The sequence below is a fragment of the Telopea speciosissima genome, chromosome 10 (genome assembly GCF_018873765.1).
Source record: "Telopea speciosissima isolate NSW1024214 ecotype Mountain lineage chromosome 10, Tspe_v1, whole genome shotgun sequence".
NCBI classification, from domain to species: Eukaryota; Viridiplantae; Streptophyta; class Magnoliopsida; order Proteales; family Proteaceae; genus Telopea; species Telopea speciosissima.
The window spans coordinates 2660793-2688662 of NC_057925.1; the positions used below are offsets into that span (position 1 = coordinate 2660793).

At 38.0% G+C, this 27870-nt stretch overlaps 1 protein-coding gene across 1 annotated transcript; it reads right to left on the reverse strand.

The window, feature by feature from the left end:
* Nucleotides 1-256: 256 nt before the first annotated feature.
* LOC122642234 (F-box protein At3g58530) lies at nucleotides 257-20534 on the reverse strand. The gene is made up of 13 exons (XM_043835670.1): nucleotides 20361-20534; nucleotides 19984-20043; nucleotides 19712-19795; nucleotides 13138-13268; nucleotides 12971-13046; nucleotides 6933-7003; nucleotides 1848-1934; nucleotides 1683-1755; nucleotides 1531-1598; nucleotides 1382-1450; nucleotides 735-840; nucleotides 535-643; nucleotides 257-393 (listed from the first exon to the last, which is right to left on the reverse strand). The coding sequence occupies exons 1-12, from the start codon at nucleotides 20532-20534 to the stop codon at nucleotides 578-580; spliced, it is 1065 nt and encodes a 354-aa protein (XP_043691605.1). The 3' UTR covers nucleotides 257-393; nucleotides 535-577.
* Nucleotides 20535-27870: the final 7336 nt, after the last annotated feature.

Below are 27870 nucleotides of genomic sequence, written 5' to 3' on the forward strand. Positions count from 1 at the left end.
CCCGTAATTATTCATCTGGATTTGAGCATTAGATAAGATATTTGCTACGCCAGCGAAGATTTCAACAGCCACTGCAGCTGCCACTAACTATTTCATGGATTTCAGTATAATTGATTCTGGGCATCAACCCATCTTGTTCAATTGGTTGGTACTTCAGACAAAAAAAAAAAAACCAAAGAGGCATTACAATAGGCTAGGCCACAGTTGAAAGATCATGTAAATGAGATACAAATATCATCATTAAACCACAAAATTAGGCCCATCCAAATGATGCAGCAATTTCTTTCTCCATCCAGGTAAGTGACCCATACATGACATTGAATGGATCTTCAGATTTTCCTTTTTTGATTGACATAGGCTATGTTTCACCAACAGTTGTGCAAGGATGACTAGCTCAGTAGTCACAAATATGTCATCTGTACAAATAGCAAGAAGTAAACTAATCCGCCATGAATATCTCACATTCACTCCAAATTCTATTAAGCTGTTATTTTGCTAATACAATTCACTCAATCAGGAAATAGGTAAACTCACGGGAGATAAAAGGAATATGTCAGTAGCTCCTTGAACAAAAGCATTAGCTATGCACTTTGAAGCATCTCAGATGTGGGAACAATTGAAGTAATTCGTCACGACTTCTCCTCTAGAATAGAAATTTCACAAGTTAGGACGAGTCAATATTGTCAGGGCAAAGCATTAGCAACTAACCAAATACTGGCGGGATGTATATGTACCTTAATTTCAATACACCCATTCACATCTAAGGTTGTCAGCGTGCTTGAGCAGAACCTTGAGAGCACCTCCAGGCACTTATCAGTCACTCCAGTGATGCCAAATAAGCTAGAATATCCACTTTGAATCATCAGTTAATAGGCTATGATCAGGTAAAAAGACTAGCCAAACCAGAGCTAACATTATTGTATAATTGGTGTTCCCTACTGTGAGTGCAGTATGAGAGACGAGGAGAGCTGTGCTCAGTAGGCCAACAGTAAAGATTTGGGCCGTCTCAGGCAGAATACAACTTGCTATGACTTTACATCTGAAGCCACTAGAGGAAGAAGATGATGCATTGCAATTTGCAAGTAGTAAAGTGGTCAAATGAGGATGCTCACTACATTCTATCTTGTTTGATCTGACAACTACAAGTATCGTGGATTAAACACACATCACTTGAATAATCTCAAGACATAACTAAATTGAGGCACATGGACTGGCTAGGTGGCCATCACATGCCAACCATGTAGGGAATGCCACGGGAAACTAACCAGCATGGTTGGATAGGTAACCAAATTACATAGGAACAATATTTCCTTTAATCATGGTTCTGCTCAAAACGAATAACAAGCTTTTAACCAAACGAAAAGAGAGCTGGAGTTTTCACCTCAGAAGTTCAAGATATGGGCAACCTTGTCCAATGGCTATGACCCCAACATCAGTAACACGTACGCACCTATAAAATTTCACACAATCAGCTACATAAATACAGGTCCCTGTTCTCCTAATTATTTCTGCCTACAAACTTCAACTTACCAAGTCAAATTCAGAGATACCAGATTCTTGCATTTGGCTATACGGGAAAGACCTTCATCAGACAGATTCTGCAACAAACATTCCCACAGTTAAAATTGTCATGTAGTTGCAAAAAATAACAGGCGTGAATTTCCTAGCTGCTTGAAATTTACCTGTGCACCGCAGAGATCTAAGAATTTAAGATGAGTAAGAAGCTCTATCTTCTCATATGATTCATCCGTTAAACTGCAATAACACAGAAGACAACCCCATAAACCAAATATTACAAAGAAGTCCTGATAAGTGCTCCACATCCATAGCCAAATTATATAGGATACCTTGAGAGTGCATAAAGGTTTAGATAATGCAGGGAGCGACACTTCAATAATATTTGTTGCAGTCCACGATCTGATATCTTGATGCACCTATAATCAATCAAAGGCTCTGACATGTTCAGTACTCCAGACCAACTGGTCAATCTTTTCTCTTTTAAGAGGAAACTAGTACAACAACAGAAGGAGGCCGCATCCACAAGGGAACTACAACAAAGGATACAGTCCCTATACAAAGGCTGCCTATCCACAGCTCCACGCCAGCCCTAACCAATGCATCTGCAATTCAATTGGTGGACTTCGGTCTCCAAGAGGAGCATGACGTTGACCTACAAGGGCCCTAGCCTTTCAAATGAAAAACAGATACTGCAAGGGTACCCCACACGAGTCTGAACCCATACGGTAACTTACAAGGACTCCCTTTCCACTTTCATATATGTCTAATCATTAGCCAACACAACTCAAGCCCCAGGGAGATTTCTTTTAGCTCTGCTATGCCAATAAGTCCCAAAAATACCACACCACTAAGCCCTCATGGTTTCTAAAGGCCACCACCGACACCCAACTGACCAGGATTCCCAACTGAGCTTTCATCTGCATAGAGTTTAAGGGACTGTTTTCTTGTCCATACCTCTGCTCTAGGATGATTTTATTTTAGGAGGAACAAGCAGGTAAGTCAAAATTTACGGAATGATATTTCTAGTACATACAGGCAAACTAGACCAACCAAGAGGAGGCCACCTATTAGATGGTGATCAAACCTCTAGTTGACACTAACACAATGATCCTGATTATCCAATACACAGAGTGGACACTTAAGCGAATAATTACCATGGCCTTGCTCACTATCGAAATTAAGCCAACTTATTGGATGGATGACCAGGATCAGCACAATTTTATTTATTTATTTTTTTAACAGAAAAATGCATGGTTTAAAATCACTGGTATCTTTTGAGTGGCTTATGATCCCTTTTAACTAGCCAAAAAGACTGAATTACATTATGCAGCAAAACTATCAAGATTACTGTAGCGAAACCAGGATTTGAAACCAGTAGTACCTGCATAGTAAGAGAGAGAGAGAGAGAGAGGGAGAGAGAGAACTTCCCCTAAGACAATGAAGGAAATAAATAAAAACCAAAACTATTCTAAGACTTGCCACATATATCACATTAGGGATACTCCAATCAAAATTAAGGACTAACAAAGTACTGCAGGGTCTGACAAAAATGCCCCTGCAGTACATATCTTAACACTCCCCCTCAAGCTGGAGTGTATATCAAAAGGCTCAAGTTTGGAACAACAAGAATATATATTAAAAAAGCAGAACCGATCTTGAACATATATAGCAGTTGTAGACGCCAGTGAGCACAGAAAGAACTTCATTATGGTAGCAATACCAACTCAAGCATACCAATCATCAGCAGCAACAACCAACAGTAGAGAAAAATCTTGGTGCCAAATTAAGTCAGCCAGCAACAAACAAAATAAACAGTAGAGAATACCAACCACAATCCAAAATATCAAACCATCCATAGCAACATCATAAACTCTTCTCAAGGAAGGCAAGTAATAACCTTCACAAAGAAGACGGATAAAAGTGAAGCATAGGTTGCTGCAAACCACTAATAATAGTGCAGTATAGGTTACCGCAGACTACTGATAAAAACTCAGTATAGTTTACTGTGAACCACAGATAAAAGTGCAGTATAGGTTACTGCAAACCACATAACACAGCATAAGTTTGCTGGGAACCACAACTAGCAGCATAAGGTTGTTGGGAACCACATAAAAGAATCTTATTGCTGAATACCACAAGTATAACCACCTTCATAGAAAATATTGTTGCTGAGGAGTGAGGACACAAGCAGATGACACGAACAAGCAAATAATAATAATCTTCATTTGATGACTAGAGAAAATAACAATTTATAATCTTCAAATACCATATGATAACTCCAATCTCCCCCGCACATGTAGCACTACACACGGACAAATAATGCGGAGGATGAAAGTAAGGATAACCCACTATCATATGGCAGCAATAACCAACATCACGAAAGATCAACTGTACTTAAACCCCATACCAAAAACAGTAGAAAATAAAATCCCAGATAGGCCAGATTTAAACAAATCTGAGCAAATAATCTTCAATAATTAACAGGAGCAATCATCCATGCAAGGAAAGGAACTAGCATCCAATATAATATAAACAATGTGTAGCATCCACATCCAATATACTATAAACAATGTGCAGCAACAACATCACTCCATGCAAGCACCCATCTTCAAAAATTGCAACCCCAAACTGATGCTCAAGAATTGAATGGCAGAACTGTAAAAATCTCAAAGTTGAAGGGGAGTTGTATGACCATAAATAACCAAAAAATGGGAGGGTAACAAGGTACTAAAACTCAGGTCTCGGTACCAACTCGGCCCTTGGAAAAACCGCTGAGATCTCGCCGAGTTGGTGCATTTTTTTTTTTTCCGACTCGAAGCCTCAACTCGGTGGGTTTTAGACCTAGTTTGGGTCTGAAACTTAGTATTCAGCTTATTTTAGGTCATTTAAACACAATGGCACTATCAGATTTTGCAAAAACAAAGTCCAAATATGAGTTTCAATTCGGACCATGGGTTGGTAGGCGATGACGTACTAAAATACCCTACTCTACACATTATTTAGTAATAGAAAGCAAAACATTCAATTAATAGCTAAACAACTTAAATAAGAATTAGAAATGTTAAAGTGATACATCAAACTATTTAACTGTGTTACTACTATCATCACATAAAATGACTTTGAATCAAATATTCAGTCCCCGCTAGTGTCACATAGTCTTCCCATGACATAGTGTTGCTGTAATGTTGCATATAGTGCTCCATAGCAAGCATATAAGATTTCTATCGAGTTAGGTAAGTAAATACATAGTAGATGGGTCATTTCCATGGGTCAACCCGAGATCCGAGATCTCGCCGAGATATGTCAAGTTAGGTAAGTAAATACATAGTAGAAGGGTCATTTCCATGGGTCAACCCGAGATCTCGCCGAGATCTCGGCAAGATATTGCACTTTTATGTACCGTATGCCATCTCGTCTCGGTTTCTCAGAAAACCGAGAAACTCGCCGAGTCGAAACGAATTTTAGAACCCCGGAGGGTAATTTGATAGACTAGAGGAAAGGACACAAATGGTATTACTATTTATTAACTAGGGACAAACTAGGAATAACAATAAATAAGAGGACAAAGCTTACTAAAGGAAAAAGTAGGGGATATTTTAGGAAAGTAAGAGCCAAGGCCTTTTAAAACAAAACCACGAATTGAGATTGATTGTCTTCAACGTCAAGACAGCAACTAGTGGCGGAAACTCCGACACGATGAAGCTAAGAGCGTCTTCAAGGGATCTCGGATCGACCTACAACTTCAGGTGGAGGATTGCATGTCCCTCCCTACCTTCTTGAATGCAACTGCTGGTCTTCCAAAGCAGCAAGCAAGGAGGAGCATCCAAACTAAAAGAAAACATTAAAGAGCAGCATAGTTGAAGAAAAGGTCAGCTGTTATTGCCTGGAAGAAAAGTTTGGTAAACGATAAAAGAACAGCATCGTTGAAGGAGCAGTTCTTCTTCAGCGGAAGGAACAGTAACCTTTGACTTGGTTCTCACAAGAAGGCAAGATTTTCTGGGAGAGATTGCAGGGATTAGGTCGCCCAGAGAAGGACTTACTTTGACCCTAATCTAAGAGGGAAAAGGGACAGTATTGATGGAATTCGATTCATAGTGATGGGACCTGCAACTAAGGGAGCTAAACGGTCCGGTGTCAGTTAAACCATTTAATTAAATGGTCTTAATTTTGAAACCATAAACGAACCATTTATTAAACGGTTTCACGGTTTCAGTTTAAACAGTTAAGTTTCGGTAAACGGTTTCTGTTTGATTTTGGCACATTTATGTGCATCTAAGAGTGTTAAACGGTCCGGTCCAGTTAAAACCATTTAATTAAACGGTCTCAGTTTCGAAACCATAACCGAAACATTTATTTTACGGTTTCACAGTTTTGGTTTCGGTAATATATTTTCTTCACATAAGATCTTCAGACAAACTTCAATCTTCATCAGTATACAACCCTAGTTCTTCATCTCATATCAACTAGGGTTTCACAAAGAGAAAAGTACAGCATAGGTGGCTGTAAACCACAAACCAAAAAACACTAGCACGACTCTCAAAACAGATATCAATGAGAAAGCAAGTACTGGTTACAGCTCTGATACCATGTAACGAAACTAGGGACTGAAACCAGTACTTGCGAAGTAGAAGAGAGAGAGAAAATGACAGAAGAGAAGAGAACCCAATATGCCATGATAGGATTCTGTGTGTCTTGCTATCATGGTTATCCCCCTTTATTTATAATATCAACTATGGACTCTTAGTAGGAAATTTACTAAAGAGTAGAAGTCTAATTACAATGAAGGAAAGAAACAAAAACCAAAAACAACTCTAAGACTTAACACATATATCATATTGTGATTTAAAGACTAACAACCAAACTACAGCAGGGTCTGACAATAATACCCCTGCAGTACATATCTTAACAATCAAAAACTCACAAGCATAGTTTTTAAGGCATCGCCTAGGTTCCAGGCGCTTTGGTCACCTTGCTTTCAGCCCCCTCCAGCGCCTTGAGTCGCCTGGATAACTATGCTCACAAGCTTACAGGGAAAAGTCATCACAGTGTCTCCTGAAGCCTAACAATAAAGATTGAGAGTGGGGCGGAAGCTGTATTTCTCCCACTTTAGACCAAGAACCTCAATGCCTCTTTGTACAAGATTCAGACCATTACCACAGTGACAATTGTGATAAAAGGTAAATCTCAATATCAACTTTTCAGCCTCTTTAAAGCTAACAAAATAACTTCATCCCTAAAAATAATGGATCGGGAATAGGCTGATCTGGAACAAGAAAAATAAATGAAAAATGGAGAACCAAATGAAGTGAAGTTGATTGGTGAGATTTTCCCAACAAACATTGTTGAGAATAGAAATATTCTGGGAATGAACCTATTTGGCAATAAAAAGACCATCAATAGCTTTGCTTACATACCTAGTCAAATTCAAAGACTCCAGCTCTCGGATAGTGTCAGCAATCAAATACATACTTCTGTCTGAAATGTTCTGTTATTGCCAAATTAACACATTTTAGTCAGAAAAAGAAAACCTCCTATCATAAGAATTTTAAGTTTCAATAGTTGGAGATGAATAAAGAACATGATAGCTGTTGACTAAAGAACGTGATTATAAATACTTGCAGAAGGTTTTGAAATTAAATAATATCATTTTTATGTATTATGCCGTTAAGGCTCCACTTATTTCAAGATAAAATGGGCAAAATTTAAAAGAAAAAAAAAAAATGTAAATTTTCAATTATAAAGATTGTTTCATCAGAAGTAGACATAACTGATGCTAGTTTTACAGTAAAGCCCACTATTTTATGACCTAAAAAAATTATTTAAGGAACTGAAATATTTCCGTTACTTTATTTTACTTCCAGGCATTTTACCCTTTGGTTTTGTTTGCTTCTAGTTAAAATCCACATAGAAGGAAAATTTTCAGACAAAATCAGTACAAAAAAGTGTGAAAAAAAAAAGGGTGTCCCAGTGCATGAGGCTCCCGCTACTGCAAGGTCTGGGAGAGGCAAATGTATGCAGCCTTACCCCCTGCTTTGCAGGAGAGGCTGTTTCCAAGTTTTGAACCGGTAACCAATATGTTGCAATAGCACAACTTAACTGTTGCACCAAGGCTCGTCCAGTACAAAAAAGTGAGCTCACTTGCAAATTTTCATTTTACATGGCTCTTACCTAGAGATAAATGAAGCCTTCATTTTACTTCCGGGCATTTTGCGAGAAAACAAACAAAGCCTGAGGAAAAATTAGAAAAAGGAAATGAAAAGAGGAGATAGAAAACTCTAATAAAGAGATTTCACATTTTAAAACTTGTAAAGCATTCCAGCTATTATGCTTAAAATCCAATACACCCACATATGTTCATCACTAATATGTTGATAATTGAGTGTAGCTCGGTTGAATAAATGGCAAGCATTTAGTAAAAATCTCGGCAAAAAAATCAGTTTCAAAATGAGTCGAATCAAAATCCTATGCAAAATACAAGGAAATCCAGATTTCGGCAAAATTTCGACTCATTTCAGCGAATTTCAGTAATTTCAACTCATTTGGCGAAATTTCGAACATGGGCCTATATATAAAAGCAAGATTTCGATGAAATTCTACATTTTCACCTGAGAGCTCCAAAACTACTAGAAAACCTCAATTTTTAAGCAAAATCCTTCATTTTACTGCTGAATCAAGGCTTGGTGGTCAACTGTGGAGCATCCACTTCAACATTTGGGTGGATTTGAAACATCATTTGGCCAGATTTTCCACCTATAGGGCTGCTATGATGGACTTTGAGAGATTCTTCAGGCAGATGATGACATAACCTTCATATGGCAGAGTTTGAAGCCAAACTACCACTCTGGTTTTTTTTCCCCCAAATCTAATGATCCAAACATGTGCAACATGCTTAAATAGGCAAATCCCTGAGTTTCGGGGTAAAATTCCAGGTTTTGGCCACCGAAGTGGCCATTTCGAAATTACCACCAAAATGGACAAAGTTTCAGTGGGATTTCGACCATTTCGGTTTTGAGCCAGGTCAAAATGACCTCCAAAATTGAAATCTTAAACCTCGATGGTAAGAGCAAAAGGATACAATTAGGAACAACTACAATTGAAGGGAATCCCCCCCCCCCCCAAAAAAAATAAAAGGTGACAAGATGAGGAAAATTTGAATGAGATAGCTTGATCACATGTAATAGAAAAAGAAAAAAAAAACGACTACATCAGAAAGAATTTTTTATTCAGTGACAAAATAATGCCAAAAAGGATGTCGACTCACATGGTGAACCCTTAACCACTTGCACTTCAACAAAAAGATATGCTCTGGTTAGATTACATCTTAGAATAAAGGAACTCGTGCAACCAATCTGGAAGAGTTAAGAACTACTTAAGGTACGAATTCAATGATAGATTCAGCACCACCACCATTCACACACACACAAAAAGGGAATTCAATGACAGATTGAAATAGATCAATGATGCAATACATGTGCATCCTCAAGACCTAAACAGTTTCCAAGAACCATACTTTTTTTTCGGGCTAATTACAAAAGAAATATATAGGGGAAGCCTAAATTGGGATAACTGATAGAAATATTTTGGAACCACTAAATTTCTGAAACCTTTAGTATTGCAAAAATATGCACGGCAAGCATTTAAATCCTACTGGTCTAATAGCTCAAGTCATTCAACCTGCTCATGGGAAGAGATATATTCACCTAAAAGCCGGTCATTGCTTCCAGTTCTATTTAGCTGCTCTGATGCATTGTAATAGTACAGCTCCTGATATCACAAATCCCCCACCGGACCAACTTGATACAGCAGGTGGAAAGTAAAATTAATGGTCAAGTACAGGCTTATGGATAACCAGATATAATTATTGTTCAACTCTTCTTACAAACTGTGCTTAGTGCACCATCAAAAGCCAATAGCTTTATGGGTTTTTGCAAGGTAAACATGGCTGTAGAGTGACCAAGGGTCATAAGCAATGCCACAGCCCAAAGATTAAACCAGTGATCTAGAGCTGGGTAGGCAATGCTTACGAGGGAAAATATCAAATAATATTATGTGGATCATGAGATGTTGGCCAAGGGGGTGAGTTGGAAATGCTCAGATATTGCGTGCTCATTCAGTCATTCAGAGGATGTTGTGCAAGCAGAAGATAAAATAAGCACGTGAGAAAAGACAGTATTTTTATAGTTTGGCATTTCCACTACTCAGACCGTTCCAAGTTTTACTGTGGTATAGCTTATCTTGGTGCTAACCAAACCATTATAGTCCTGCTTATCACAGGGTGGGGAAGCACCTGTCATTTCATCCAGGATCACAACCAACACAGTAGTTTCATGACCTCACTACCACAACACAGTCCCACTCACCCTGGTAGGGAATCACCAACTGTTTTCCGGAATCACAGCAACTCAGTTGTTTCCTAGGATCACAACGAAGCCTAGGTGTTTCCAAGCTTGCACCTAACCTTTTAACTCACACAAGAGTTCTTCTGAGTTTTGCATCTCAAGAATTACAAGCCCCTTGGCAGACAGAAATACAAATCAAATCACAATAAAATGCCTCTCTATAGGCTGATATACAAGATAAAGATCAACTCCCTCAACCTACAACAACAACAAAGCCTTATCCCAAATAAATGGGTTGGTCACATGGATCCTTGCTGTCCAATCAGTTCTCTTCGACGTCATTCCTGATACGAGGCCTAAGCTATGCATGTCTTTCCTCACCATTTCTCCGATGGTTAATTTAGGCCTGCCCCTGGCTCTTTTAACACCTTTAATCTGAATCAAATCACTCCTCCGTACTGGAGCGTCGCAAAGCCTTCATTGAACATGGCTGTGCCACCCAAACAACTCTCACGTAGCTTATCCTAAATCAGAGCTACCCCCAACTCAGTTCTAATGTGGTCATTCCTTACTTTATCCTTCCTAATCTTGCCACACATCCATCTCAACATCCTCAGCTCCTCTACACTTAGCTTATCTATATGACAGTTCTTAACTGCCCAACATTCCGCACCATACATCATAGTCGATCGAACAGTTCTATAAAAAATTTTCCTTTAAGTTTTAAAGGGATATGTCGACCACACAACACGCCGGACGCACTTCCCCACCTCATCCATAGTATTTTAATCCTTTGGGCAACATCATCACCCTCTTTATTTACGATTGAGCCCAGGTATCTAAAACAATCACTTTGTGGAATCCCCCTCCCGTTAATATTCACCACCTCATTAACTATCCTAGTGTGGCTGAAGTTACATACCATATATTCCATATTTGTTCTACTTAGTTGATCTCCATAACTCCAACTTGACGTTAATTGCTGCTTTAGTCTCATCCACCAAAATATATCATCAGAAAAAACATACAGCCGAGAACCTCATCTTGTATGCCTCTAGTTAAATCATCCATGATAAGAGCAAATAGATAAGGGCTTAAGGCCGATCCTTGGTGTAAACCCATTGTAATTGGGAATTCACTACCTTGACTCCTCACAGTCCTTACGCTAATCACCACACCATCATACATATCTTTAATTATGTCCACATTTTTACATGACACCCTGCTCTTCTCTAGAATATACCAAAATAATCCTCTAGGGACTTTGTCGTAGGCATTTTCTAGATCAACTCCCTCAACCTATAGGCTTTTATTAGATACTAAGATAATTTTAGTAATAAATGCTACCAAGAGTCATGGTGAGAGGAGTAACGAGGTCCCTTAAATAGGCAAATTTATAATGGTCAGAATAAAAACCGTTTGTGACTGTTCATCCCATTTATTGTCGAGTAGGTACGATAGACTGTCAAACTAGCTGTTATGTCATAACGGATATTTTGTCCAATCAACCTTACAGGCATCCAGTCAACATCTTGCAATCCTTGCACAAAAACTTTGCTCTTTGGAAGCTTCCTGACAAGAGCAAAGTGCTGTCCGATTGACCGCTTAGTGAGTCGATTGTCCCTCCAGTCAAAAAGACATCCGATTGATCATCTGTTTCAAGGAACTGCTTGGCTAGTTGATTTCTAACTATAGCAGGTCTATTGTCCTCTCTGTTAAGTCACAGATAATAGTCAATTTTAGGACTAAGAGATTGGTTGACCCTATTCTTTTTGGGTAACTTAATTTACACATTTGAAGGGCATCTAGGCTGTTGGAGTTGTTACATTGGATCACATGAGATGACAAATAAAGAGCCTAATCCTACAAATACTTGAAGCTTGGACCTATCACTTCAATCCTTTGTTGTGTGTAACTCCTTCCAAGTCATTGGCATTTGACGTCTCTTGTATAACCGTGATTTGGTGAAGCTTTGTATGATATGATCAACTGCTTCTCTATTGCTCTTCAAATAATGCTTGCTCGATACATCCAATTATATCAGGCTTGATGCTTGCTTCTTCAAAAGATGTCCACCATGAGCTTTTGGGGAATATATAATCCTTTCACACACAACAATTATGTTAATATTCCCAAGACTAGGGGTGCAACCAGGCCTGGCTCCGACCCGGCCCAAACCCAATCTTGGAAATTTCAGCCTTGGCCCACCCATGGGCTGAAAAGCACATCCCAGGCCCTGTCAGGCTCAAGGCAGGCTCGGGCTCGCTGGGCTAAACTAGCACTCCTACCCAAGACCATCCCTGGCCATCTTTTAGGTCATTACCAAGGTGTCCATGTTTGACATCACCAAAAGTTAAGTGAAGTATTTAGGCAGATTACAATCTCCCAACATATTACACATAAGATTAGTCATAAATGATCAAAAGCTTATCAAAAAGAAATATCAAAACTAAACAATTTCAAAAAGCATCACTTAGGATAGCAGTAAAGTAAGGCCTCTAAAAAGCCCTAATTGAAGGGATCCTTCAACTCTTAACATATTGGGGCATAACAATGTCATGGTGCCATGTCCTAGAAACACCTGAGATTGACAAATAGTAAATTCATCCAGCATGTAGCATAATGCATTGATATGGTCCTGGTCAGCAGAGTTCACTGACCATCATAGCCTTGGCAATGTTTTGACTACATTGGTTAGTCAAGAAAGAAAGGAGTCAGCTCTAGGTACATAAAAAATTAATTACTTTAGCATTGCACCAAAAAAATATATATTCTTGATAAATTCTTCAAGAAGCTTAAGTTCTATATTTTAGTATAAACTTTTACATTTTCCCTTTTTTCAATTTCCACAATTCTCAAATGATAAAGCCAGAGAGAACATAAAATATAATATTCCCAGGAATTTATCTAACCAAATAATTTCCGGAAAACCATAGGAACAAGAAGCTCAAGATAATGAAAAAAACAAGTAACTTATATATATATATATATATATATATATATATATATATATATAGCTAGATAGATAGATAGATAGATAGGGAGTGTCTAAATGACACCTCTATTGATGCATTTAGAACTTGACACCTTCATTTAATTGCAAATCATCTTACCTTGCAGCCACTCAAGTTCAGATCAACCATATGTTTGCAGTTCCTCACAATATGCTCAATACCCAAATCTGTCACCCTGTGTTCAGACCACATTCCACACTTTATTAGTAACAATAATTAACCTTTATCTCAACAACATATCAAGCATCAGGTAAAAATAAGACTACCTCACATTCCAATAGATAGATAATGCCTTGAGCTTAGGGCAAGCACTAGTTACAGCCTCAATTCCATTATCAGATATCTTCTGGCAGCCATTAAGATTTAGTGACTCCAAATCTTGAAGGGATTCCATATGCTGTGAAGTCGAAAAATCCACAACTCAATACAATAGCATAATACAGTGATTCTAATCGTAATGCATCCTTATAGGCTTATACCAACTGCAGAGAGGCAGTACAAGATTAAGAAGGATTTTTTTTTTAATATGTTATTAATGATTTCATGTAGACATTAACTGCAGTTTTGTCCTTAACTCAGATTTATGTAGTGTAGCTGAGCTCTTAGAGATGCATTAGTTTTGGCTAATAAATTTTCTTTACTTCTGCCCTCTTGCGACAGGTAAAGTTAGTATCGTCAGATCAGGCCACAAAAATATTTCAAAACAATATCAAAATAAAAATGGCAACAATATATTCCATTAGAACCTCACAAAGCAAAAATAAAAAAGAACATAAAGGGTAAAAGGGCGTACCCAGTGCACGAGGCTCCCGCCACTGTGGGGTCTGGGGAGGATCATAATGTACGCAGCCTTACCCCCGCTTCATGGAGAGGCTGTTTCCAGAGATTCAAACCCATGACCACTTGGCCACAATGGAGCAATCTTACCATTGCACCAAGATCCACCCTCAGCGAAAATAAAAAAGGACATAAACTCGTGTGAAAAGCTACCAGAGCAATATTACTTCATTGGATCCACTATTTTTTTTAACAAAAAACAAAAGGTCCTTTTCACAACAAACAGCAAAATCTTTCTGTAGGATGCACCCCTTTGCAGTGGGTGTTGTGATGACCCACTCTTCAGAACTTCTATAACAATAAATGTTTAGTAGCCCAGGACACATTAACAAAAACAAAGTAGTCAATGCATATGGCTCTCAAGGATTGAATGAAGAAGGTGGTCAACAGAGTTTCCTCCTTGAGTGAGGCATCTAGACACATTTCAGAATCATTTTCTAACCGATAATATTGTCCATGGTCATTATCTTATCCAAGGTTGTGCTCTGGATAAGGAAGGCTACCCTCGAAAAATCTTGAAAGCCCCAACCAAGTTACAGGAAAATAGAAAGCCTGCTTCCTGACTTGGAAGGGTTGAATAGTGAAGTTAATGCAGGGCCAGTTTAAATTTGGGCCAGGATTATAAGCCAAACACTAGGGGATTAAGGGAATACACAAAATTTTTATCTTATTTTAGTGGGTCCCATGTTGGTGATGGTTGGGTAAGGATTTATCTTATATTTTATTCCTAAGTTGTTAGTCTTTGAGTTAGTTTAAAAACTTTAGGGTCCTTAGCTATCTAGTTAGGAAAGTCTTAGTAGTTGAGTTAATCTAAGAAATTTTCTTCTATTTATTTCCTAATGAACATGTAACAACCCCCCCCCTCCAAAACGGTATGTGAGTTTGGAATGGAATACATAAGCTGTGCATGAGAATCCCCTTGCCCTCTCTTCCCCCATGGTTTCTCCTTTCTCCCTCATCTTTGTGATCTCTTTTTTCTCTCCTTTCTCCCTATGGCACCTTGCTGGCAGTTCTTTTCAGATCTGAATATTTACCCTTCCATCTATTAAGCAAAACCACCACCAGCATATCCATCAATCGATCTGCATCAACTTGGTAGTAGAGCCAAACCTGGCCATAGAAACCATGGATTCAACCTTCTTGTTCGCGGTCCGCCAACAACTTCAAGTAATGCAACAGAACTTAAGAAAGTTTAAAGCGAATCTTGAAGAAACCCGGCGACAATTTAAGAAATTTAAGAGTCAATCGCTGCTCACATTCGATCGTATGACAATTTGAATTCACTCATTGAGCAATGGGTCAGCTAGAAGATGAGTTGCCCGAGGGATCTCCTGAAATTGAAGGCTCTCAAGAGGAGCCCATGATCGGAATCAAAGACCCGATTGAAGATAAAGAGCCTCATAAGAAATATTACATTGAAGAGGAGCATAATCAGCAAATCGAGATCATCCCTATACAGACCGAAAGTGTGCAATTTGTTCTCCCACAATAGATTTTCAAAGTCAAAATTCTGACGGTCATTAATTTTGTCCATGTTATTTGAGAAAAGCATTGGACTGTTGAATCAAGGTGGCTGATCGTGGATGCTGATCAAGTGGTAATGATCCTCCCATTCTGTAAAACTCGAGGACAAGTATTTTTGAACCGCAAGGGAATAATGCAGGCCTAGTTTAAATTTTAGTTGAGGTATTTTAGGAACTTTAGAATCCTTGGTCGTCTAGTTAGGAAAATTTTAGTAGTTAAGTTAATGTAGGAGATTTCTTTTATTTATTTCCTTACATATCTGTAACCAACACCCCCCCCCCCTACACACACACGATATGTGATTTTGGAATGGAATAGATTTCGCTTTTTTTTTATAAGGCTGTGGGTGAGCCTCCCCTCCCCCCTCTGCTCTTTCGATCTCTCTCTCTCCTCTCTTCCTCCACAGTTTCTCCTTTCTCACTCATCTTTGCAATCTCCTTTTTATCCCCTTTTCCCTGCGGCACCTAGTTGGCAAGCTCTCTTCCAATCTGAATCATTCCCCTTCTATCTATTAAGCAAGCCCACAACTAGCAGATCCATCAATCAATCTGCATCAAAAGTCCTAAGTTATCTACCTCCATGTTGCTGATCCTACTCACTAGGGATCCATTTTTACCTACTAAGTTTCCCCAACAAGAGAGCTTAACCATGCAATATAGATTAATGGTCATAGATATGTGTTTTAAAATGTTGAATCGTAGGAATGTGAGATTATTTGCCCTAGGATAAGATGGTGGAACTTAAAAGGATAAACCTTGAAGACATTTACTGATAATTTAGTATAACAAGGAAGGTTGGATTTTGATGGAGACACTCAGACACTAATATGATGTGGAACGAATGTAGCGATAAAAGTCTAAGGCAAATCTAAAAGAAAACTTGGTGGTGAGATGATGAAGTTCAAGCAGCCATTAAGGCTAAGAAATCTAATTTTAAAACTTGGCAAAGAGGTAAGGATGAGGAGGATTTAAAAAGGTACAAATATGCTGGAAATGAAGCTAAAAAGATAATAGAACAAGCAAGGGCTAAGAAATATGACGATCTCTAAAACAATTTGAGCACAAAGAAAGGGTAAAAGGATATCTATAAACAAGCTAAAATAAGGGAAAGGATGATTAAAGATTTCAAGTTTAACTATGTTAGATGCATTAGAAGTGAAGATGATAAAGTATTAATAAGTGATACGGATATTAAAGAGAAATCGAAAAACTATTTCTACAACTTAATGAAAACAATAAAAGTAATTGTGTTTAAGAAGGTTGCAATAATCATCAACAAACCACAAGTCTTTTATATATATAAATATATATACATGAAAAATTACGGTGTCTGAAGTAAAGGAAGCTTTAACGAAGATGAAAATAGGTAAAACAATAAGTCCAGATGGTATTACAATAGAAATGTGGAACAGCTTCGGAATCTGTGGAATACATTGCCTCACTAAGTTGTTTAATAAGATAATGAGCATAAGAAAAATGCTAGATGAATAAAGGAGAAGCATTGTGCTTCTGTTAATAAAATAAAGGTGATATTCAAAGCTGTAAAAGCTAAAAAAGAATAAAACTTATGAGTCAAACTATGATTGTGGGAGAGAGTAATTGAAACTCGTCTAAGTCAAGGAACTAATATTTCGGATAACCAATTTCGTTTTATGTTAGGAAGATCAACTATAGAAGCTATTTATTTTCGTAAAATACTAATGGAGAGATTTCTTAAGAGTGATGTGGAGAGATGAAAGGTTCAAGGAAGCTGCTTCAACGGGTGATCCTTCGAAAAAGTAAGTACAACGAGGGTGATCAAAATGTCAATTCGCAGAGAGGAAGATCAACTAGCCAACAAAAGTGGTGGCTAGGCGAAAATGCAAGTAGGATCTCTATATGGTTTTTATTGGCTTAGAGTTAGAAAAAGTTTATTGATGGAGTCCCCATAGAGCAAATTTGGCAAGTATCAAAGAAGAAAAGCATTTTGAGTAAATACGTTGACACAGTTAACGATATATAAAATGGTGTAGTGGCTAATGTAAGAACTATGGTGGGGCGGTAGCGAATTTCAATTACAATTGGATTACATCAAGGACCAGCTTTAAGTCTATATTTGTTTGTGCTAATCATAGATAAGTTGACTAAAGAAATTCAAGGTTAGATACCTTGGAGTATGTTTTTTGTTGATGATGTTGTTTTATGAAACAAAAGCAAAGATAAATGCAAAGTTGAAATTATGGAGATCAACCTTGGAATCAAAAGGCTTTAAGATAGGGAGAAAGTATATGGTGTGCAACTTTAGTAACAATAGGACTGAAAGTGAGGTGGAGAAATTAATGATAAGGAGATATCGCAAAGTGAGAATTTTAGATACCTAGGTTCAATCATAAATAAAGGAGAAATATAGGATATTTTACACAAAGAATTAAAATTTGGATGGATGAAGTGAATGGGTGCATTCGGAGTGTTAAGTGATTGACATATTCCTTTAAAACTCAAAGAAAAATTTTATTAGACAATTATACAATCAGCAATGATGTATGTAGCTGAATGTTGGGCACTGAAGAAACAACATATAAATAAACTAAATTAGGATATTGAGATGGATGAGTGGTAAGACTAGAAAAGATAAAATAAGGAATGAACAAATTGAAGCTAATTTAAGAATAGTTCCGATACACGATAAGTTGCAAGAAAGTTGTTTGAGGTGGCATGGACATGTGCAACGGAGGCCTTTGAATGCTCTAGTACAAAGGGTTGATTTGATTCAGATTGAAGGAGCTAAAAGCGCCAGGGGTAGGCCTAAAATGACTAGAGGAGAAGTGGTGAGGAAAGGCATGCATAGCTTAGGACTAGTAACAAGTATGGCTTCGAATAGAGCTGATTGGAGAAAAAGGACTCATGTAGCCAACCTCATTTAGTTGGGATAAAGCTGAGTTGAGTTGAGAAGTTTCCCCAACAAGCATATCCCACAAAGAAGAGGGGAAAGGGGGAAGAAGAACAACAGCAAGAATGAAATCTCCGGAAAAAAAAGCTTGTGAAGCTTCCAAATCTCCAAATGATTGTTGTGGCTTTTGTATGATAGGTTCTAATGCAAGTTCCCAGCCAAAACACACGGACTTTATTTTCCTTCAGACTAAAGTTTCCATTCTTAGGATTGTTTGGGATGTCTCCAAATTGTCCTGTAATTATCAGTAACATACAAAAGATTTTGTAATGCCGCTCAGGTTCATTCTACAGGACTTCAATGTTCTTATGTTTACCATGCAGCAATACGTAATTGCAAAACATCCTATTTAGATTTAGACATGAACCTTCCAATGAGGTTCACTATATATTACGGAACATTCTTATTACAATCTGCAGCAGAATGCAGTTGGCAAACTTAATTACTCTATATCACTGGTAAAAACTTCACTACTGGCCTCAAGTTGTGAGTTGTGACTGGCAGATAGAAGGAAGAGGAGGATACAGAGAACCCTCTAATCTTCGATGACACTCGTTTAGTCCACACAGCAGTACTAAGTGGAAGATGGCAGAGAGAAAGCATCAAATTGTGACTGCACATGGAAGAAAACTGACCTCTCCAATCACCAAATTCTCCAGTCCTCCATACCCTATCTGGTCTGAGCTCATTGTAAAGCCCTCAGGATATCACCAAAAGCTGCAATGCCAAATCAAGAGTATCTTCTCTGGAAGGCACCCAAACAAGAGTGTCTTGGCTTTACTCCATATAATCAACAACCAAAGCATTTTTATCAACAGATCTCTTGTACATGACCATAACAATTGACTGCAGTAGATGTTGCCACAAATGATACAAAAACCAACTTCCATCTGGATTTCTTCTGACCTATAGAGTTTCATTCCAAAGACCAGTGCCATAGCTACCAGCAAATGGCTGGCTTTACCAGTTGTTTAGTAATCCAAACTTGGTAAACCACACTTCTTTACAGACTTATACAATATTTTCTTGTTGTGTTTATGTAGCTTGGATTTATGACACAGAATTACCCATCTGCTGGTATTTTTTATTACCTTAATATCAAAAAATATGTTCAGTTGCAGCTAAAATATATACTACAGAGCTGTTGCATGGTTTGAAAATATCCAATCCCGAATTTGTTTTAAAATCACCAAAGAGAATCATAATTGGTGATTAGACTGGAAAGGGGAAAAGACAACAACTTTAAGATGGGTTAATCATAAATGATGATTAGACTGGAAAGGGGAAAAGGTAACAAATTGAGATGGGTTACTCTCTTTACGTGTCCAACTTTTTCCACCTAGTGAATATGAAATGTTCAAACAATCTATAACTAACTTTTATGCTTTCTCAGATAGGAAGACCCTTAGAAAGCAACTTTTGATGCTTTCTCAGATAGAATGACCCTTAGAAAGCAAAAAATATCAAACGTCCTCCAATTGCTAAAGATGGCACAACTGAAATAAGGAAGTAAGGAACAAACAAAAACTAAAATCACAACTAAAAACGCACCTTGCATTTAAGTACTGTGAGATGTTTGTCTTCAATATCTTGTGCAAATTCAAGGTTGATCAGTCTCACATGGTGGTATCTGGACTGAAAAAGTATTAAAAAGAAAAAAAAAACATGGGATTGCTATCCATAAGGAGTGCTCAATCATTTAAACCAAGTCTAATCTCAATCATTTTGGGAAAGAGAAACTTGTCAAGTGCCTTAAACGAAAACAAAATTGCAGAAGCATATCTCTTGTTTCAGTAAATAGAAATATAAAAATAAGTACTAACCAACGAGATAGCAGAAATCAATCGATCACCAGCATTATTCATTTCGTGCAAATCGAGGACCTACACACAAAAGTAGCTATGAAATCAAACAGTATGATCCTCAAGAATAAATAAAACAGAAGGGACTGTGTGACCGAATGGGTACGCAGAGAATTAAGTAGCAAAAAACAAGACCCGAACACAAACTATAAATCTACCCAAAATCTGAAATCGCATTACAACATGACTCCGGGGTCCCAGTCCCTGTCTTCCCATTGTGCATTTAGCCTATTTTCGCATAAACCATTGAAAGCATGAAATTGAACATTCAATGACAAATCACAAGGTTTCTTCATTATCTGAATTGTTAATGACCAATGAAGGAAGCAAGGAGGTACCTGCCAAAGGGATGGGTTGGAGACGAGAGTACGGTACAACCATGGACTGACCAGAAGGAGAGAGATAAGGTCTTTCTGAGGGAGTCTTGCGCTTACTATCTGCAGAACACGAGGCACGATCTCTCTGCTCCAAAGCAACTCTTCTTCTATTTTCCCGTGCGGAGCATCTTCCATGGCGGTTATTTCTTTTCAGCTTTTTCCTTTTTTGGGAGGGAGGGAGAGAGAGAGATGAAAGCGCAGTCTACTGCTCGAGAATGAAGAAGATAGTAGTAAGAAGCAGACAAGGGCTTACTCATACGGAATGGTAGATTCGTCAGAAATGATAGACCGAATGCAGTATCTATTGAAACCCGAATGCAGTATCTATTGAAACGAGTCCGAGTCCAAACTCCAAACTCAGCTACTCCACCTTCTTAACCACGCAAGAGAAGAGAGGATCTAGATCGTCTCCAGGGAGCAGGGAACGTCCAGGGTGCTGCCAGCCGTTGGGTTGTGCCACACACATCTCTAGGCATGCGCCGAGATGTGTGCGGCACAGCTCAACCGTTGGATGCCCCCTGACAGCACCCTGGGCGCATGCCTGCCTGGTGACGAGCTAATTGCAGAGAAGATGACCATTGTGACAAAAAAAGATGGGAGACGTTCTCCAACTAGAATGGAGGCTAGAGAACATACCAATGAATAACGACAAAACAGTATCGTATATAAGAGGGCAGTGCAGCCATTTCATATGAGGAGGAGAAAGATAAATACAAAGATGCTAGTGTACCCTCCCCTGGCAGCTGAAAGATTGTAGAAAGTTTTCTTTCACCCGCATGGTGAAGGAAATAGTTGTCAATTATATTGGGCCTTTATTATACAAAGTCGTTTGTACTGTGTACTCCTTGGTCTGATTCAAAAATAATTAAGGTAGCGAACACAGTCCAAAAAAGTTTAGAGAAGTTTAGCTAAGTGATTAGGTTATACCGAGAATGGATTATCTGCACGTATGTGTAGGTGGACGTACATATGAGAGGTAACCACTTATCCTTTTTGTTTTCATTAATACCCCTCATTCCTGTTGAAATGAAACCACCAACTAACCTCATTTCAATAGGCTTGGCCCGTTGCTAAAGGTGCACAACACTCTGTATCATGCTTTGGTTTTTTCTTCTTGACGAGAATAGAAAGACCTCAACTTGCTTACCAAGAAAACAGGCTTGGCCCGTTGCTAAAGGTGCGCATCACTCTATATCATGCTTTGGTTTTTTCTTCTTGATGAGAATAGAAAGACCTCAGCTTGCTTACCAGGAAAACAATCTTCCTCGTTAATCAAAACGTACCTTGAACTTGAAAGACTACTTCCTTTGCCCTCTAAGCTCTCTCCTTCATTTCTAGTGTGAGGCAATGATTTTTACCATTTACAAGGGAGGGAGGGGTATTAATAGAAACAAAAAGGACAGGTGGTTACCTCTCACATGTACATGCACCTACATGTATGTGCAGAGGAACTGGACTCGTTATAACTATCGAAGGCAGTATATATAGTACTCAAATTTTAGCCTTAGGTAGGAATGTATGACTCATTAGTCTTTATCAATGTGTAAAATTTTAGTTTAAATACTCTTACATGTGGTAAAAAGCATAATCAAAGCTTGTGTAAAAAATAAAAATATAAATGAAAAGAAACATAATTTTTAGGAGAAAGTTTTCCTCCACAACGAGTGAAGGAAAAGTACATTCATCTAGTGTCATAATTACTTTGCTCATGGATTAGTGAATCATCACCAATTCTTGTCGATTCTACTCTGTTTCCGTCCAATTCTAGTCAATATTGTCCTATTCAGTTTGGAATAATCATTGACTAATTCGATCTTGATTCTATTTTTTGAAATCTTGCTCTGCTCCCTCTTGTATGAAGTCAATAATACCCTCCCCACTATTCCTGATGCCCATCCAAGACAGCCAAACCATTCCTTCCCTATAGGTGAAAGGAAACGGCCTCATAATAGTTAAACAATTCAAATACTTTAGGAAGACTAATAAAAAGGTGGCTTATATGGTTGAGTTTGTATTGTGAAATTTGACATGTGACCATATAAAGTCAACAGAAAATGATGTACATGCTGGTACATTGTTCTCACACTCTCTCTCCTTTGTAATCACACTAGTCCCTCTATATACGAATCTTGAGGCACCCCTTTTGTGCCCCCTATTGGCCTGGCATAAGAGATGCCCTTACATGCAAGGGTGTGTAGATCCCATGGCCAATACTTTTTAAGTACAATTATGTTCTTGTAGAAACCGATTGCTTTGAACCATGAATGCATCCCCACAACCACCAAAGAGAGGAAGGTAAAAAAGAAAAAAGGTAAATCAAGTTGTAGGTACTCTTATATGACAATATAAGATAAGGTAATGTAATTAAGTTTTACCCAAAAAAAAATGTAATTAAGTTTTTTTAACTGTAAAAATAAATTGATAAATCTTCCACTTCAAAGAGAGAGGGTCCAAACTTGGAATTTTTTTTCCTGAGTAAATTGCCCTTCTTTCCCCCATACTTTGCTTCAACAACACTCCCCTCCCCTGCATATTGACTAAAGACAACTGTCTCCCATAAGATTTAAAGATTCTATCAACTGTACCCAGTCCGTGAGAAGAATACCGTTAAATGTTGACCTCAGCCTTAAAATATTCATTTAAATCTCAAACTATCCTATATAGGTGATATTCCAAGATTGCCCTCCCTAATAATAAGAGAACTAAGTGAGATAAGGAAAAAATACTCTTCTTCTTCTTCTCTAGTCGAACACTCTCCAGCGATCATCTTCTTCGTTGAAGCTCCTTGAGAGAGATAGATTGGATTCGATAGTGAAAGTTGCAAGGTTAAGTTTTTCTCTAATAACAGCAAACAGCCCAAAGTAGTGCTCACTGTGTACAACGCCAATTCCTACCAAAACCTAGTCTCTGATCGTCACCAATTCCGTGAACTAAATCCATTGGCAGGACCCAAAGGTTTTCTTACTTTGATGGGATTTATGTATATTAAACGGTCAACATTTAAGTCATTTGATAAGGTAATTATAATCGAATATTCCTATTGAACAGCTGAAGCATTGGTTGTTCAAGATACATGATCGCGTTTGAAAACTGACCCTAAAAGATTATTAGAAAATCACTTCTTTCAGATGGATGGGTTAAGTTGAATAATTCTCATTAGAAAGTCAAGATGAAATAAGCAATACATGGTGAGCCCAATTTGACATAAGTTCTTATGGTTGGATGGAACTACTGGAACAGTATCAAAGACATGTCGAGACTTCAAACAATTAAAGAATAGAAAGTTGAAATCACCTTTTTTTTTATTTTTTTTTATTTTATGAAAGGTGGTCCTTGGGCGGTAGACAGTTGAAACTACTACATCTTACTTTGTTTCCATGGTTACCTACATTTCTTAAGCCAACCCGTGCATAAATAATGATGATAAGGACAATAAAACTACAACAATAATAATAACATTACAACAGTTCCAATTGGATTGGTTTATAGTTTTGACTCATTTTATTTAAGTACATACATCACGGATTAATCAAATGAGACAAAGGATAAAAGGGTCAGGAAAAAAAAAAGTTATAATTATTTTGAAAAACATCCTAAATAATACTTAAAAGGCCTAATTAAACTCAACTAAGGGTCCTCTCAACTCAACTATATTTTTTCCCCCTTAGATCTTCTCAACTCGACTTGAAACCCACTTTTCATAAAATGGACTAATGGAGTGAAAGCCAAGCAAAAAAAAAAAAGAATCTAACTTTTTTTTTTTTTTTTTTTTTTGATACAGAGAATTTACAAACAAAGGAATGGAAATACAAGGAGGCGGGCAGTTGTGCCAAACATTAGCATCTTGGGATATTGCTCCTAAATTAGGCAGAAAGTTTGTAGTGCTATTTGCTTCCCTAAAAGTGTGCTTAAATACCACTGCACCAAATAGATGACTGAGGTTCCAACATCTATCTACAATCCAAAACATTGGAATTTGGTCACACCTAGTAGTATCTAACTTGTTGCATCACCAAAAACAATGGAATTAGGATCCAGATCGGTCCTGACTCCGAATCAATCCCGATATTGGTGTGTAGATTCGTAATCCTTGTTTTCATATAGGGATTGATCTGTTCTAAATCAGCCTCGATCAATTCTAACCCAAATTGATAAATCAATCCGATTTTGAAATCCCTAGGAGTTCTCCTATATTATCAAAAAAATCTAACCATGAGTCATTGACCTAACACAGACTACCTAAGATACTATTAATGAGAATAAACCTTTCAACTTTATTTCAGAGCGTTGAAATCCCTAGGAGTTCTCCTGTATTATTAAAAAAATCTAACCATGAGTCATTGACCTAACACAAACTACCTAAGATACTATTAATGAGAATAAACCTTTCAACGTTTTTGGTGATATGAGAGCGTTATCTAGCTCTTTCAACTTTATTTCTTTTCACTATGTACCACGGGCTGTCAACCATATTGCAGACACCCTGGCCAGGAAGGCCCTATCTATCATGTGTTTGACAGATTGGTCGCATTCCACTCAGTGGCTTCAGGACCTGTGTAGGTCTGATGTCACTGGTTGTACACATGTTCCCATTCAGTAAAATCCTCTTTCACCAAAAAAATAAATAAAATGAGAATAAACCTTACTTTATTTATTCAGCTTACCTACTACTTTGAGTTTTGATTGTTGAAGATTTTCTCAAAACTTAATGCCCTGGGCTCCTCTTGGGAAAAGAGTAAGATAGATTCTAACTAGGTGGAAATCATACCACCCCATAAAACAGCGGAAAAGGATTCTATCCAGCCTTGGCGGGAGCTGGACCGGCCAACCCCACTAAACCACAGCAAAAATAGGAGTGGGCTGGTCATTTCATAGATGGGTCCCACCTGGCCCCACATGTGAAATGACCACCCTCTATTTTTTAGATGGTTTCCAAGCGTTGGACTGTCTAGCTCCCGCCACGGCTGGACAGGAGCCAGGTCCATAAAAAGCTGACCAATTTGGTTAAAAGGCCAACTAGTAGACATCCCTGAATCCTGACCAATTTTATAAGACGGGTGAGTCTGATCACCCTACCGTATCCATTAAAATGTGATGTGGATCTAGGGATTCCCTTGAGTTATGGTAAGTAATTGTGGTCTCCATCTAGGGTTTGAAGAATTAGGCTCAGATCGATCAAGGCCTAGGTTGATCTTGATTCTGGTCAATCTGGAGCAGCTGATCTCGATTCTAGTTGATTCATAAGCCATTTCTAGGGTTAGGGCGGATTCTGACCTATTATGGCCGATGCCAATCCTAGTTCCGGCTGAGTTAGATGATAGAGTGACCAATTCTGATCCCAATCGATCCACAAGCCATTTCTAGGGTTAGGGTAGAATTTGTTTAATTTTGATTGAATAATGTCATATTGATCGATTCTAATTGGAATAGGAACAAAATCAAGTACAACCGATCGAGATCCCTACCTAATGCAGGTCTTGAAATTGTAAAACCGTTCAATTGATGGGTTGGTTATGGTTTTAAAATTGAAGACGTTTAATTAAAGGTTAATTTACTCATACCACCCTTGAGGTTTGATGAAAGGATAATTTTACCCCCCAGTTTTGAAAAATTCTGCGTACCCCCCTGAGGTTTGCAAATAGTAACAAATAAGCTCATTCCGTCAGTTCATGACTAACAGTGTTAAAAATAAGAGGTGAACTGACAAAATTACCCTTGTAAAAAAAATTAAAAAATAAAAAAACCCTGCAATTTGGGGAAGATGAGTTGTAGGTATCCCAGATAACCCAGATGCCAAAAGCCCTGAAATCCATAACGCCTTTCATGGCTTTGAAGTAAAAGAACCTCAAGAGAAATTCCCAGAATTTCTTTCATCCAAAGGGCAAAACCACCCAAATGACCACATCTCAGGCAAAACAGCACCCTTGGCTCTCTGCTACTAAACCGAATGTATCAATTGATTCTAGTGGTGCCGGAATTTGAAAAGAAAAAGCAAATATTGACCGAAGAAAGGGTCGATATTGAGCAACTTGAGCTCTTCCAAAGATATTCCACCGACCTACTTAAACTATCCAAGTCTATTGGTATTCTCTCAGAACCAAGGTTTTAAGAATCGGTGAATCGGCTGATTCCGTGAGCAATCCCGGTTTCCACCAATCCGACAAGGCCCAAAACCCTAGGGTTCTTGAGCACTGGTTCTAAAGCCAAGTAAGCTTCTCGCAATTTCACTTTCTCCTCAACTGAAATTAGCCCATTAGAATTTCTTTGAAAATGAAAACAGGGTTTTAAGCAGTAAATTCTGAGATTCTTTCTCATCTACTTTTCTTTTTTTCATATTTCAGGTAACAGGAAGTGTGTTTTTCCGTCAAGGTGAGTCTTAATTGATCGATGATTTCTTAAATTTATGGGTTAGTTCTTGTTGCGCTAATAGATGATAATCTATGGTTTACTTGGATGAATGATGATGATGCAGCTCAGTGCTACAGGCAGGGCCTTGGGCATGGCTATGGAGTATATCGGTTCTACACTGGTGATGTTTATGTAGGAATGATGTTGAACGAAGGTAGGTCTTCCGATGTCCACGGGCGACATCACCATCATTCCCTTGCTCTGAGTCAGTGAGTAAATTACAAGAGTTTCAGGCTGCAACTCATCGATTGGGGAAGATGAGTTGCAGGTTTTTTCTTTTTTTCTTTTTTTTTCTCGCAAGGGTAATTTTGTCAGTTCACCTCTTATTTTTAACACTGATAGTCATGAATTGACGGAATGGGCTTATTTGTTACTGTATGCAAACCTCAGGGGGGTACGTAGAATTTTTCAAAACTGCGGGGTAAAATTATCCTTTCGTCAAACCTCAGGGGTGGTATGTGTAAATTACTCTTAATTAAATGATTTAAACCCAATGAGATTGTTTAATCGAATGAACCGTTTAACACTCTTAAATGTACATAAATGTGTCAAAATAAATAAAAAAAAAACCCATTTATTGAAACGAATCGAACCATTTAAAATGAAACAACAAAACCGTTTAATTAAATAGTTTAAACCGAACAGAACCATTTAAAACCCTTAGGATACTGTTTACAAAAATTAGAATCATATCGGCTGAATTGACCAATTTTAATCGAAATTGTCATGACTGATCCTGATTTTGGACATTTTGGAGAAGTTGATTCTAGGGGTTTTAAGGCCGAATCGTTGGATTTTCAGATATGAGAAGCCGATTCTAGTGTTTTTTGGAACCGATTCTAATTGATTCTGAGACGTTCCGGATTGAAACCGTTCGATCCAAACTCCGAGTTTAAAATCGGGGTCAAATCTTGTTCCACTAACGATAATGGCATTGTCTAATCGAACCGAAAATATGGAGCTTGGAGCCCTTGATTTTTAAATAGTCATCTTCCATTCTTCCCCAGAAGGCCATATCATATGGATCCTCTCTCTGTTTCCAAAATCTTGATTCCATCTCTCT